Genomic DNA, 14,083 nt, shown 5'->3' with positions numbered 1-14,083 from the left:
ACCTTCCAGCAGCCCTCTCACAGCAGTCATTAACGAGACTCACTGGGCCACCCGTGCTTCAACCTCAGTGCTTCCAGCCACACGTGGCTGAGCTCCAGCAGTCAGGTTTAGTTCTGAACTTGCTTCCTCGTGGCTAACAATACCACGGGCTCATCTAGAACTTCCTGGCAGGATATTTCAATTGTTTACACTAATGATGTGCAGCTTTTATGTAGTAGCACTGTGAAGGGACTCGGCACGCTGAGGACAGGGCTGCCAGTCCTTTCTCACAAGGTTAGCTGTGGTGCTCACTTGTTCATACACAAAGCCAGCTCAGATCAATTATACCCAGCACCTATGAGCCAAACAAACCCATTTCAGCTGAGCTAGGGCTCCTGTTCAGCACACTTAATGTTTCTCAGCCACTCTTTGCACAAGAACACATCTAACACAGCAGCGCTGGGACTTTGCACCATTACACCTTTCCAACTGAATCCTGTTTTTCCCTTCTGCCAGCACCATCTGTTTCTGAAAAGTAAACAGTGCCTGTAGACAGGTTAAATGCAAGGAACCATTTTCATTGAGACTCTCCATTTTGTACCACTGAAACCAAGCACACAAGCCTCGCCTACATTTTCCACTATTTTTTGTACCTGAGCTCACAAAGCCAGCAATGCTTCCAAATACGTCACCACTAAGAGCAGGTATTATTTCATCGTGACTGTGCTGCTCCCCTCAGCGTGTTTGTGTTGCAGTCAAGAGTCTTTTTTTATGTTCAATTCTTATTCTTAATTTCAAGCACAGACTAGGAGTGAAATGGATGGAAACCTATACTTTCCCCTACGTCACTGCGAGCAACATACAGGCTTGTTCCACAGAACACCATGATTTATTGGCAATTACTTTGAAACACAGATGGTTAAATATAGTCAAAAGACATTTGTACAGAAGAGGAAAACAACCACGTCTCATCTCTGAATGCTTCACTTGAAGGCATTTATTAAGGGGACACCGTGAGCGGGCAGTTCCTGGTGCAACTGACGGAACAACATGGCACATTTGTTCCTTTCCTGGGTCTTGCCTAGGGTGTGGAACAGCCGGGCTTGGAAGTAAAGAACATCTCTGAGCTGCTCTTTGCAGTCCACCTTGGCAAGGTAAGTCTTAGCTTCGTTCAGATTCAGAATAGCAGATTCCAAAGCTGGGAGAAAAGGGGACAGCCATATAGAGAACAATATCACAGCAACTCCAAGCAATACAGCTCAATTCTAAGGAGCCCAATTACAAATTCCTCAGCTTTTCAGAACAATTTGTGTCTTAGCAACATCAGCTAGTTTCTGTTATTCAATCTTTGCTGCAAAGTACAGGTGTTGAATATGCAGATAAACAACGTTCTATGATAAACACTTCATCTATTGAACAACCACTTCCTAATTAATTCTCCTAATTGATTACTAGCTAACACACTCCATTACATTGTTTAAACTTTGTTAACAGCGACTGTGCAGCTGGACTTAAACATATACACTGGGGAGCACTTTTCAAGGGAGCTCAGTTTCAGAGGGGAGAGTTTCCCCTGACATTACCTTCAGCCTTCTTTTGTTGAGTGTAGGAAGCTGCAGAAGCCACCTGACACTTGGCCACCAAGAACATGGCGCAGCCTTTGTCTAGCACAGCTCCATGGGCCAAGCCAGGTTCTATTGCCATGTGCAAAATATTCAGGACTTGTTCAGGAATGCCAAGGATCAGCTGAAAGAGAAATGCTGTTGTTCTAATACCAGAATCCATGGTTGAGAGCAGCAGCTTCTCAGAAGAGCCATAACTCGTAAGCCAAATCTGTTTCTAACACAGAAATGCTACAGACAAGGATGTTATTTTTTACCCCACGATCGTCTTGTAAATCAGAGCCAATCAGCAGACATGAACTACTATCTGAGAAGATCTGGCATGGCTTCTCCACCCCAGTCAGTGCTCACAACTGGGTCCCTGCCAGCTCAGAAAAACCAACGTAACCCAACTCCATGACAAGCATTATTTATAATTCAGGCACATGCCAAACTGTGCTACTAGAAAGCCAAACAAACAGCATAAAAATAACAACTGGAGAAATGAAGGCAAGGCCAATTTATGCTTGCTTAATTACATAAAATAGATATCCATCTTACTGATGAACATGGAACTCAACTTTCAGTTTCCCCGTGAGATTTTACATATAGAACATATTTCATCAGAATCAATACTTTAATTCCAACAAGGTTATGTTCTTAAATTTCCCAGGAGTAAAAACAGCATCCAAATCCCCAGCAAAAAATGCCCTTTGACCCTGAGAAGATACAAATCAAACATACCTGGGAGAAAGCCAAGTTCAGCACGGTCTCAGAAGCCAAGTATTGCAGACTATATTCTCGAGAGAAGGCAAGAGCCTGCAGCAGGACAGGCAAAGCAATGGTATGACATGAAGATCTCCAGTAGAGCTCTGCTACTGACAGGAGCACACTATCCAAAAGAGAGGGAGAGAACTATAAACTGTTTTCTTTTCATGAAAGATGTCCACTTGTTTCCCAAACAATTACTGTACCCACAGCAATATTGGTTTTATCAGGAATTACATTTCTACATATACAATAAACTTAAGTTGCACTCTTAAGAGGAGATGCCATCTCCTGACCAGAAGGGAATAACAGTAACTGCTCTGTAGCACAGGCACAATTACATACACGTTTCTACTTTCCATTTATGTTGCATGCGTTATTTTCCTTTTCCATAAATCTTCATGAAGCTTTAAACTTACTACCTTGTAGTTTATACAGGGCTACTAGGTTCCAATCCCGTAATGATTTGAGGATTCCCCTACACCATGTTGTAACATATGAAATTATTTTGTAATCCCCAAATCATTTTAAGTAATCTGAGCACCAGTGAAGTCTGCACACAGACAAATTGAAATGGCCGATTCCAATCACTGCAAAGTGGCTCTAATACTCTGAAAGTGAAGCATTCTTACCTAATCACTATCTCGGTGTTCTTGATTTCCTGGCAGTGGATCAACAATTTCTGCAAAAGCTTGTGTGCTTCTAACATTTGATTCTGGGCTTTCAATACAATGGCTTTTCTGCCGTGGTAGAAAGAAAACATCACTGATATCTTTGTATTTGAGATATAATCTGCTCTTAGCATACAGTAAATCAGGTCTCTACTTTGTGACCTCTGTTTCTTGTGACTGCAGAACGGCATTCTGACAAAACAAATGCACGCTATACACACAAGCAAAGCAAGACCCAAGAACTGCTTGCTGGACAACTCACAGGCAGAAAGGATCAAACTCATGAAACAGCTTTAGATGGAAAACAGAGACTGCCAAAAACAAGGACCAAACAGGGAGCAGAAGTGGGAGGGCATGCAAACTGGAAAGCACAAGTGATTATTTGTGGAAGAAAAACAGATCTGAGGTAGGGTAGCTAAAATTGGCATAAGCCAACAAGGACAAAGCGTGAGAGGGAACAAGTGAGAACAGGGAAATAAGAGACAAACACAGAGCTGTGGGAGATGTGTAAAAGCAGCCCAAACCCATGTACTGTGTGGTATATTTAAAGATCAGGGAATAACAGACAGTCCAATTCCAGAAGGACAAGCATCAGGTCCCACAGCTTGAATGCCGATCTGCCGGCTCGCTGCCATTGGCTGTGTTTTAGGTGTTTTGCTTTAGTTAAAAACAATTGCTTTCAACAGCAAATTTTCTTTATACTTGGCAATCAGCAAGCTTTAACCCTATCTAACATTTTCATTTAGAAACAAGAACAAATTAAGGTGAAAGGAAAAAAAATCGTATCGCCCCACTTTGGAGATGTGTAAACTAGGACACAGATGAAGACATAACTCAAGCTCATACTGTAGCAGAATTGAGACTTGGCCTTACATCCCTTAGATCAATCTTATATAAAACTGTGCATTGTGCTAAGGCTCGAGCACAGTTACCATGGCAGATTTTGAAGGAGCGTTTTGTGTTCTCAGGCTAAATCTACAGCTCTAGAACAACAGGAATTTCACCGATGTTACTTCTGATTTTAAAATGCCCAGATAAGCAACTAAAAATGATGATTGTGGGACATACACTAAAGGAATAAGCACTGCAGATTGGACAACAGGATAATAATTAACTCTGGGGAGGGGAGAACATTAACACAACTGACTGCCAGCAATCATTTTGCTTTATTTTTCATTATCTTCATGGCATACACCTGCAAGCACGTGCAGATTCACGGTTACTTACCTGTACATTCCTTCAATGCTATTAAGTGCTGTAATTCCTGCTACAAGAGAATCTGCTATATGGTATCTGCCATCATTCATGGCTCTTTCAAACTGTATTTTTTGATCAAACAGCATCCAAAGCTAAACAGAGAACATCCAGGAACAAGTTTTAGAAGTTGTACATGCTCATTTTCTAACCACAAGTTGGAACTTTTATTTTCCCCTGGGGACATTTATGTCTAGACACAACTGACTCCACTGTCCAATTACTGTCTTTACTAAATTGCAGTCCTCAACAGAAATGGTTAGGTCTGGAGTAACGTTTCAATACTTCAGTTCACCTATTTGATCACACCTTAAGTAAAAAAGCACTGAAATCATGACTAATGCTTTAAAATAGTAACTTGTTCCACAGCAAAGAAAGGAGAATCAGACTAATTTCATAGAATCCTGAACTGTTTAAAGTAAACAGTATGTTTTAGACTGATATGCTTTTGTGTTCTCCAGTTCCACAATAGATGACCTCTACGTTATTTCTGAAGTGTAATATATTAAAATAATTACCACTAATTAAGCAGAACTTTGAAGCTCGAAATCAGCGCAGACTATTTAATTTCTACATGTGCTCATAAAGCAGATATGTATTCCTCTGTCAATTACAGCTCTATGTAAGCAGCTTGTTCTTAGGAGGCTATTAAAACAACCAGCACATCTTCTTCATGTTTTTGCAGAGAGTTTATGCCACGTGGCTTCTGGTGGGGTCACGAGCCAAATGAAATCAGCAAACGTATGGCCCCAGGCATATGGAGAAAAGACATGAATTCAGATGCAGTGGAATTTAGATCCTATTGTATAACAGTTATGTAATAGACTGGCTAAATTATATATATTCTACCTGTGCATGCTGACTATTGGGAGGGAATCTCTCCTTTAGATGTTTCAGTATTTCAGAAGCAGCTGCAAAGTAGCCCTGCAATACAGAAACAGCACTGATAAACATAGAGGAGGGCAAGCACCCCTCCCCTCGATTTTAACACAACCTTTACAGCAAGAACTTGCCAGGCACAAGCCCTGTATTTGCTTTGCCTCCAGTGCAGACATTAAAGGCAGAACAAAAAAGGATTCAAGTCTCACACTTTGTCGATACCGCCCACACATCCTCTCACCCAAATGACTTTTTGTGCATCTAGCCATAAAGCTCACCTGCTCTGCATGAAGCTCAGCCAGGTGACACAGTACTACAGCAAAGGCCTCTGTGTTATTCTGCTGCACGCCCACATTCACGGCCTCCAGGCTGTTCATGCTCAGCAGTGTTTGGGCTTGTTGGAGCGCCATGGTGCTTGAGCAAGAGAGACATCTTTTAGCTTTCAAGCAACAAACACCGTTTTTTAAAGTTCATGTTATGACTGTGGTCTACAAAAAAGTTTTCTTTGTACGCCGGGGTTTTGGGGGAGAATGAGAACCTTTAAAACAGCTGCTGCCTGGGAACTCCAGACTGTGCAAGCACATCAAGTACTGCATACTGACAGCTGCACTCGGCCAAAGTACAGTAATGCTGAAAACAGGGACACAGGAATGACTTAGGCACTATTTGCCACCACTAAACGGAGACTCAATCTCTTCTCCAGAATGACTTCTAAGTGAACAAGAGAATGGAAGTAATTGCATCCAGCCTGTACCAAATCACAATCTGATTGCTTTATTTTAGTGCACTGTAGACACACAGTTACTTGTTACACCTATATAAATAACTCAAAATGCATTATGTGCTAACAAGTACAGAGCTCTAACCCAAGAGTTTAAAAGAAACAAAGTACCTGCGGCCATATAATCTCCAAATTGCAGTCTTCTGTGCTATACTAATATCAATAAGCTCTGACAAGCTGTGTTTCCAGTGCAACAAATCAGAATCTTTTAAGGCATCCATTAGTTTGTTGGCAGCCTTTCCTGCAAAAGCTCTTTGCTGAACCAAGGACTGTATTCCCAGGGAAGCAAGGTACTGGGAAGAGGGAAAAAATAATCCAAAATCATTGAAAGACAATAGAGAACACTAGAGGAAGAATCATAAATTAAGAAAAAAAAAAACAACCAAAGGAAAAGATGTGATGTTATTCAGCACAGACAAAGGAGCACTGCCTCAGGCATTTCTTTAAATACACACACCCACACACAGATGAATGCTATTTTGATAGATACCAAAGGTAACTTCAACACCCCCACACAGTCTTAGAGAGGATGACTGGACTTGTACCTGGATTTCTCCAGCATTTAAACAGCTGTGAAAACAGAGCTTCCCTCTCCTTTCCCATCAATTGGCCACACCTGCCCTCATCTCCCAACATCAGGGGTTTAGGTCCTTTTAGAACAGTTCTCACAACAAAGACGTTGCAGCCAACTGATACAGGGCACAATACCATCCAAAGGGGAAGCTGCCATAAGAGACTTCTCAGCTGGAATGAAGCTATATAAGAAAATGTGTTCAAAGCCCTGCCAGAGGCATCAGTGCTGAGTTTCAGGGAAGGCTGAGGCTTAAGAACCTCCCTCGAGCAGATTGCATGATGTTCCTAAGTCCTAAATGGTGCACAGGAACAAACTAGCAGCCACAAAGTTCTCCTGCCTGAAAAAGGACAGGTGAGAAGGCAGAACAGCAAGTCTTGCAATAATGCACTCACAATAAGCACACGAACCCCAATTTATTACTACAAAGAGTCAAAATAAATAGAAGCAGATAGATTTTTGGAGCGTAAGACAGGTTGGTTTAAATCCAATCACCTATTTTGTAATAATGACTTTGACCAGCCAAAATAAAAAAACCAACCCACAAGCCCTCCCACACACAATGTTTGTCCTAGAACAGTTAAAGAGAAACAAAACGGACTTACTGGCAAACCAAAGTGTAAGGATTTGTTTACTGAGTGTTCCAGCAGAACACAGCTATCAAATATCTTCTGCTCTGAGATGTGTAACCAGCTCTAGGAAGGAAAGAGGTTTCAGAGTAATGCCCAGAAACACCATTATAAAGTCAGCTGTAGGAAGCAGCATCTCCAGAGTCTGATAATACTAATGTTAATTACAGAAGAAAATACAGAGTAAACAAATTCTTTCCTTCCTCCTTTTTGTTTGCCGAAAAGGCCAATGACTCTGAAAATCCAGCAGACAGAAAGGAGAAAGTTTATGAAATACTTTGTCTCTTTCAAACACACAAGACTAAACTTTGACCTCAGCATTGAGCAACTCTCTGACCAAAACAAGTAACCCTGAATCACAACAAAACCATCCCACAATCTCCATATTCTCCAGCATTTGTTGCTCTGTTTGATCCATCACCCCACTGTGGGACTGTCATATTTAGATTACTGATCTGTCTGATGAGATGCTACTGAAAGAGTCGTTCTGCAACAGTTCACTGAGCAAAGGCTCAGATAACACAGACAAAGGTGACCTAACCTCCATTTCAGCACGGCTATCTTACCAGGCAGTGCTGCAAACAAACATGATCATTAGACTCCTGTGCAATCCGGATGGCTTCCTGAAGTGCAAGTTCAGCTTGTTGACTACCAGCAAACAAAAAAAGAATATATTAGCATTCCCATAGTGCTCAAAATACAGTGTTACAACAGTACAGAGTACTGATCTAAATTATGCATATGGCACTCAAAAACAAAACTGATTTAAATGACTGAAGGAGAAAGCCTCCGGTTTCCATCTAGCATCAAGCAACATGTGCTATTCTCGAGGCTAATGAGCAAGATGACATCTGCAGGCTACTACAAAATGCAACCGTAAGCCTCACGCAGGCTTTCAAAGCTGTGTACATGCCAAAGTGCCAGGTTAGTGCTTGAAAAGGAGCAACATTAAGTATCAGCCTATGCAGAAAGAGCTGTTAGCTTTTCCTCATCTCCTGCCATCTCCAGGCCTTCCACAGGATTCATCCAGGCAGCAGTCGAAAAAAGCAAACCATACATGGAGATGGGTAGGCCAGCTTTATCAATAAAGTTACACCCATCCCTAGGTGGCTTTTTTTAATTATTCTTTTCATATCAACTGTATATTGATTTGTGTATAACAGAAAAACTACAATAGTTTCTCGAGAATATAGCTGGAAACAAGCACTTGTGTCCACTGACTTTTCTGAGATTATGGAAATACAGCAATTGAGAACTCAAATTCCTAGGAAAAGGCTGCAATGGGACTCTGACAAATGCCAGCTTTTACAGTGCTGTAAGCGGCCCAGTTATTATGGAAACCAAATAAATGCCAAAATAAAAACAAACCCAAACAAATTATGATTACTAGAAAATTCCAACCCAACTATGGCAATTACACATTACAGAACTCCCTTCTCCACTCAAACAGATTTTCACACTGGACAAAAAGCCCAGCTGTCAGTGCCTACAAGCCATATCTGAGCAGTGCAGTACAGCACACCCACTTACTAATGGCCAAAGCGACAGTGCAGGGCAGCCAGGTTCAGGGCGGCGTATCTCAGACTCCGGCCATAACCCTCATCCCCATTGCTTTTGCTTTCTGCTCCAGTGAGAATCAAACGGTCAAAATAATGCAGGAGGCTGTGTGTTGAACTGAAGACGTCGTGCACTCTGAGGCTGTTTAAGTAGCTTAAATAATGCTGAAATTTGAAGAAAAATCAGCTGTAGCTGAATCAAATGAACGTACGTTATCCAAATCAGCAGGGGTGTCCACCTAACAGTTTTCAGACTGTGGAACTGCGAGGCCTGACATTTTCTAGATTTAGTTCACCACTGACACAGTGCCACCAAAACTAAGAGGATTATAGCTATGCATAAAGCTAGACAAGTTGTTAGGCACTCTGCTTAATTAAGGTTTCTGTACCTCCAGGAGTTTCGGTCTGAATTACTGAATATTTACGTGCAACTTGCTCATGTTTCTATCATCTTCTTGCAAGTTTCAATAATTAAAAAAAAAAAAAACAAAAAAAACACTCTCCAACAATTCCATCCTTGAAACACAAAGAAATCCCTTTACAACCATTTTGGATGAAGAAAAAGATACTTACTGCTTCAGCAAAGTCTGGATTAAATTTTAACAAGTTGTTCAATTCCTTTTGCAAAGATCCAGGAGTAAGTGCCTTTGTTTCATCATTCTTTAGCAGAGAAGCCTAGAATCAACATTGAAACCAATGCTAAGTAACTCCAATTTGAGCATTATGAACATACTTTGATACAGGGTTGTTATTCTGTTATCTGCCTGAAGAGAGCATTAAAAAAGATTTCAGAACAGCTCTGTTATGACACTGAAACATAAGTGGCAGTTTTATTCCTTGCTGCATTATAGCATCCACTTTCCAGAGATCAGAGAGTTCGGGTAAAATAAAAGCATATTTGAGGGACTGTTTGAAGGAAAGAGCTCTATTTCTCTTGTTCAAGAATTAGTTCAACAGATTGCTTGCTGGAATTGCATGTATGCTTCCTGATCTGTTTATTTATTTTGTGAGAACAAAACTAAACAGAAGTAAATCCATGCCAGATTCAACAATCTTTAATAGTAAAGATCCTAATGGGACTGAGAAGTCACTTTAAACTTATGTAATGTTTCACATGCATTTTACAAGATACACACTTGATTTTGTTAGCAAACTACTCTAAGTGTGCAGAGCATTTACTGACAATTATACTCATGTATTTCTGCTTCTTTTCTTATCTTTTCTTATCTGCTGAAATAATCAACACAACTACACATTCAGCAGACAGCAAATATGAAGCAAGAGTCAGAATGGATGTGACCTTCTCACATAAATATCATCATACAGTGCCCATGCTTAGATAGAAAACACATTTAAGCTCAACTGAGCATCTACATGCAGTATAATCAACAAGTCTTTACAGATCTAAAAAACCATCCTGCTTGACACTGGGTAAAACTGAAGGTGAAAATCGTGTCACAGATCATTTACTCAAATTGTTCAGAATTAACATACCTGCTGAGAAAGAAAATACTCTGCTTGTTTCTGGGAAAGAGGCCCGCTGCAAGATATCTCTTCTTCCCTGTTAAAAAGCATTCCTGTTAGAAGGAGGGGCAATGAAATAAAATGCAAGGAAACACATTTTTTCAGAACTCCTGCCTTATGATTTTTTATGAGACACTGTAAGCTCAGAGGCATAAAAGGAAATTAAAAAGAAAAAATTTAATTCAGAGTAAAATCTGCCACATCAAAGTTAGCAATCCAAAAGATCTCACATGGTGCTGTTGCAATCTTCGGCCCACTGAGACCGTGGTCAGACTGTTACCCTAAATACACAAGAAAACTAAACTAAAAAGCAGCAGATATAAGATTGGTGGTGACAAATTCCAATGGTTTGCCCTGTTTTCCCCTTCTGAAGACGTTCAGAAAGAAATGAACTGGCATTTTGGTCACATCCATCACTCCAGCAAACAAATGTTCTGCAACGGAAAGACCAGACATACAGCATAAAGCTACATGCTAAAAACCATTAAATGATACAAGCTATAGCAGAGCTTGGATAAACACAAGCTTACTTAAATACCATTTATAAGGCACATCTTTAAGTACACATGTACACAAAACACTTTCAGGACTATTCTTAAGGTGAAACACTTTGCAAGCAAGTGAAATGGCTCAGTGTTTGCTTCTCACATTTGATGTCAATGAATGTATTTATCTGTTTGGGGAGGGGCAAAAACAGAAACCAAAAATGTTAAGTTTAGCTTTTCCTAAGAGGAGTCTTTCTGCTTCCCCTGCACTGGAAGCTGAAGTGATTTCTCCAACAGCTTTAGCACACTGCACACTAACATGATATGGGAAGAACTCATTCGGCAGTGGGCTGCACAGGACCAAACGGTGGGCAGCATCGGCCTTCAGTTTGCAGCTCCCTGGGTGAGCTCGAGAACGGAGTACCGCCATCTTCTGCAACAGCAGAACTGCTGCCACTTACAAATGCCACCACACGGTGGCACCAAGGAGACAGAAAGGCCACCCAGCTCTGCCAGCGTGCATCAGACTCTAGGAAAAACAATCCGAACAGACACAACCTCTTCACAGTCCTTCAATTTCACCAACACAAAGACAGAACCTTTGAATAGAGCCTCTGAATCTACAGGTGACATAACTGTCCCATTCTCCCCCTCCTCCGCAGCAGGAAGGCATTTAACAGGGTCAAATCTTGGGTAGAAACTGGACGAAGCCCAAGTTTACCTTGATGCATACAGTTGTAATTTGAAATATAACCGATTTGCTGACATACTAGAAAAGATTTCAGTATTCATAGATTACCTTAGAGGTACATCAAGTTCTTCTTTCTCCATTTTCCCATCCAGTTCCTCTGTATTAGTCAGCTCCATATCATTCTCATCAATTCCACATTTTTTCTCATCATTTAGAAAGTACTGCTGAAGTGCAGTGTAAAGTTTGTAGACCTGACTAAAAGAAAGTTTATTGTATGCCAAGATCATATGGCGCAGAAATAGACCTGGAAAGGAAAACATATGCTGTGACAATGGTCTGTAGGAGTTTTATTGCAGAGAGGAGAGTAGAAATCATTATAATAGCCAGAAGCTTAAATGTTGTTAAGCATCTCATCTCAGTCTACCAACTGATAAATCTTAGTTCTGCCAAGTATAAATCTCAAATTAATTTTGTGGCAAAACTCACAGATTGTCAGATCACAGAACAATGTCAGCAAGAGGTACACACTACAGAATATTATTGGTTAATACGAAACATTTGAGTAAAGAGAAAGATCATATTATAATCTTTACTCCTCCATAAAAAGAAAAGCAAAGCTGTATCTTGAGTGAATGCTGCTAACAGCAGCTTAGAGATGACAGCTAGTTACCTATGACACTTGTTTTATGAACTTCTGGCTCAGTTCCACTGAATGAATCTGAAAGGTCATCAAAAAATTGTTCCATATCTTTCAGTTCTCCTTCAGCTATGAGTTTTAACCTAAATAGGAAAACAAACAAACAACACTTCTTCTAGGGTTTAAATATTATGCATCAGACAATATTCCTCTACTTCAGGTATAGATGAGTGAACTCAAATAAAAGAAAAAAAAAAAAAAAAAAGTTTGATTCACAGAATCAAAGAGTGACTTAACTTGAGGGTGGAGGGGGACCTTAAAGCCACCCCAGCAACCCCCTCTGCTGTGAGCTGGCTGCCCCCTCAGCTAATGCTGCCCAGGGTCCCAACCTGCCTGGATGAGAACAAACAGAAAAGGTGTTTATCCACAGATAAGGGGACAGACACCAGAGAGCGTGCATGTCCTGGCTGTGTCGCCTGTCACTGAACAGAGACAGCACATTGACGGGGGCAGACCGGAGCTGAGGACCCAACCGAGGTCCTCCCCCCCCCCCCACGAAGGCCGCCCACCTGATGTGCACGGAGCCGGCCAGGTTGGGGCAGCACTCCTCGATGGCCTTGCGCAGTCGCGACAGCGGCATGTCAGGCCCCTAGGGATGATGAGGAGAGCAACACGTCGCGACAGAACACCAGTCAGGCCCCCCACCCCCCCGGTCCCATTCCCCACCTGCAGCAATGGCAGCAGCAGCCGGTTGAGCCGCCGCCGCTCCAGCTGGTCGAGCTGCGAGCCAGAGCGGCCCAGCTCGCTGAGGAGCACCAGCAGCGCCATCTTGTAAGGGGTGACCCAGTCCTTGATGCCGAACACGTTGGCGTGCACGACGCCATTGGTCATCATCGGGTTGAAGTACAGGCTCTCGTGCACGCTCGCCATAGCGGCACCCGGACGCCTCGCGCCAGGGAAACCAGCTACGCCCGCCAGCCAATCACCGCCACGGCTTCCGTCACGTGAGAGGAGCCGTGACCAATGAGAGGAGGATCTGTGCTCTGCTCTCTCTGGACCGGCTGGCAGACTGAGCCGAGGGGAAGCGTTCCGGGCGGCGGTGGGACCCGGACCGCACCATCTGTAACACATCGTACGTCTCATCATGGTGCCCTGCCTCCAGGCAGAGCGCTCCGATTACTGCAATAATTCTCTCTCCCATTTTTTTTCTTTTTTCTTTTTTCTTTTTTTCTTTTTTCTTTTTCTTTTTCTTTTCCTTTTCCTTTTCCTATTTCTTTTTCTTTTCCTTTTCCTTTTCCCCTCCCCTTCTCTTCCCTCCCCTTCTCTTCCCTTCCCCGTTGCCCCTTTTTTCTTTTTTTTTTCCTTTTTCTTTTTATCTCTTTCTTTAGTTTTATTTTCCTTTTTTCCCCTTTGTCTCTTTTTTTCTCTTCTCTTTTTCTTTTTTACTTTCTTTTTTTTTTTTGTCTCTTTTTTTTTTCTTATTTTCTTTTTTCTTTCCATTTATTTATTTATTTTCTTACTGGAGAAGGAGGAGGAGCAACTCATAAGTCACCATTTTTACACATCTGCACATCACCAGGGATTACAACTCAGGCACTCCTGATTCACGCCTGGATGTGGTTAGAGGAGGAGGAGGAGGCAAATCGAGCTTGGAGTAATTTTCTGGAATACATTTATATTGAAGAAGCTTAATGCTGTAATTAGTTGTTGTGAGCATAAGTAGTGATAACTTCCCAGATCTCATTGAGCTAATACTTGTTCAGCTGTATCTGAACATAAAAAGCAGGAAACAGCTGCAGCTGTTATGTTACAAAGGTTAATTTCGTGGTATTTCCTGAAAACAAAGTAAGACAGCTTGGGCGGAAGCACTGAAATGGCAAAGTGAGCTGCAGGGAGGGGCAGAGAAGAGAGCTGCAGTCGGCATTTGCAGAAGTTGGAGAGACAAGGAAATGACACATCTGGCCCAAATCCTGACGCTCCGTGTAACTCTCCAAACTCAACATGCAAGTCATGCTGACAGTCCTGCTTTGAACCTGCTCAAATAGTAAACCCAAATT

General features: G+C 41.8%; 1 protein-coding gene across 1 annotated transcript; it reads right to left on the bottom strand.

Annotated features, from left to right (window-relative positions):
• Positions 1-947: 947 nt before the first annotated feature.
• On the bottom strand, positions 948-13,007 carry ANAPC5 (anaphase promoting complex subunit 5). The gene is made up of 17 exons (XM_052690908.1): positions 12,753-13,007; positions 12,596-12,675; positions 12,060-12,169; positions 11,498-11,693; positions 10,184-10,250; positions 9,263-9,364; positions 8,664-8,854; positions 7,700-7,781; positions 7,110-7,199; positions 6,045-6,226; positions 5,431-5,566; positions 5,123-5,197; positions 4,247-4,368; positions 2,981-3,088; positions 2,325-2,472; positions 1,563-1,725; positions 948-1,177 (listed from the first exon to the last, which is right to left on the bottom strand). Exons 1-17 carry the CDS (start codon positions 12,954-12,956, stop codon positions 963-965), a joined length of 2,271 nt encoding a protein of 756 aa, XP_052546868.1. The 5' UTR covers positions 12,957-13,007; the 3' UTR covers positions 948-962.
• Between the last annotated feature and the right edge of the window lie 1,076 nt (positions 13,008-14,083).

The sequence above is a fragment of the Tympanuchus pallidicinctus genome, unplaced genomic scaffold (assembly GCF_026119805.1).
Source record: "Tympanuchus pallidicinctus isolate F22 unplaced genomic scaffold, pur_lepc_1.0 scaffold28, whole genome shotgun sequence".
NCBI classification, from domain to species: domain Eukaryota; kingdom Metazoa; phylum Chordata; class Aves; order Galliformes; family Phasianidae; genus Tympanuchus; species Tympanuchus pallidicinctus.
Note: the sequence above shows the minus strand (reverse complement) of the source record. Positions and strands in the feature narration are given on the sequence as shown.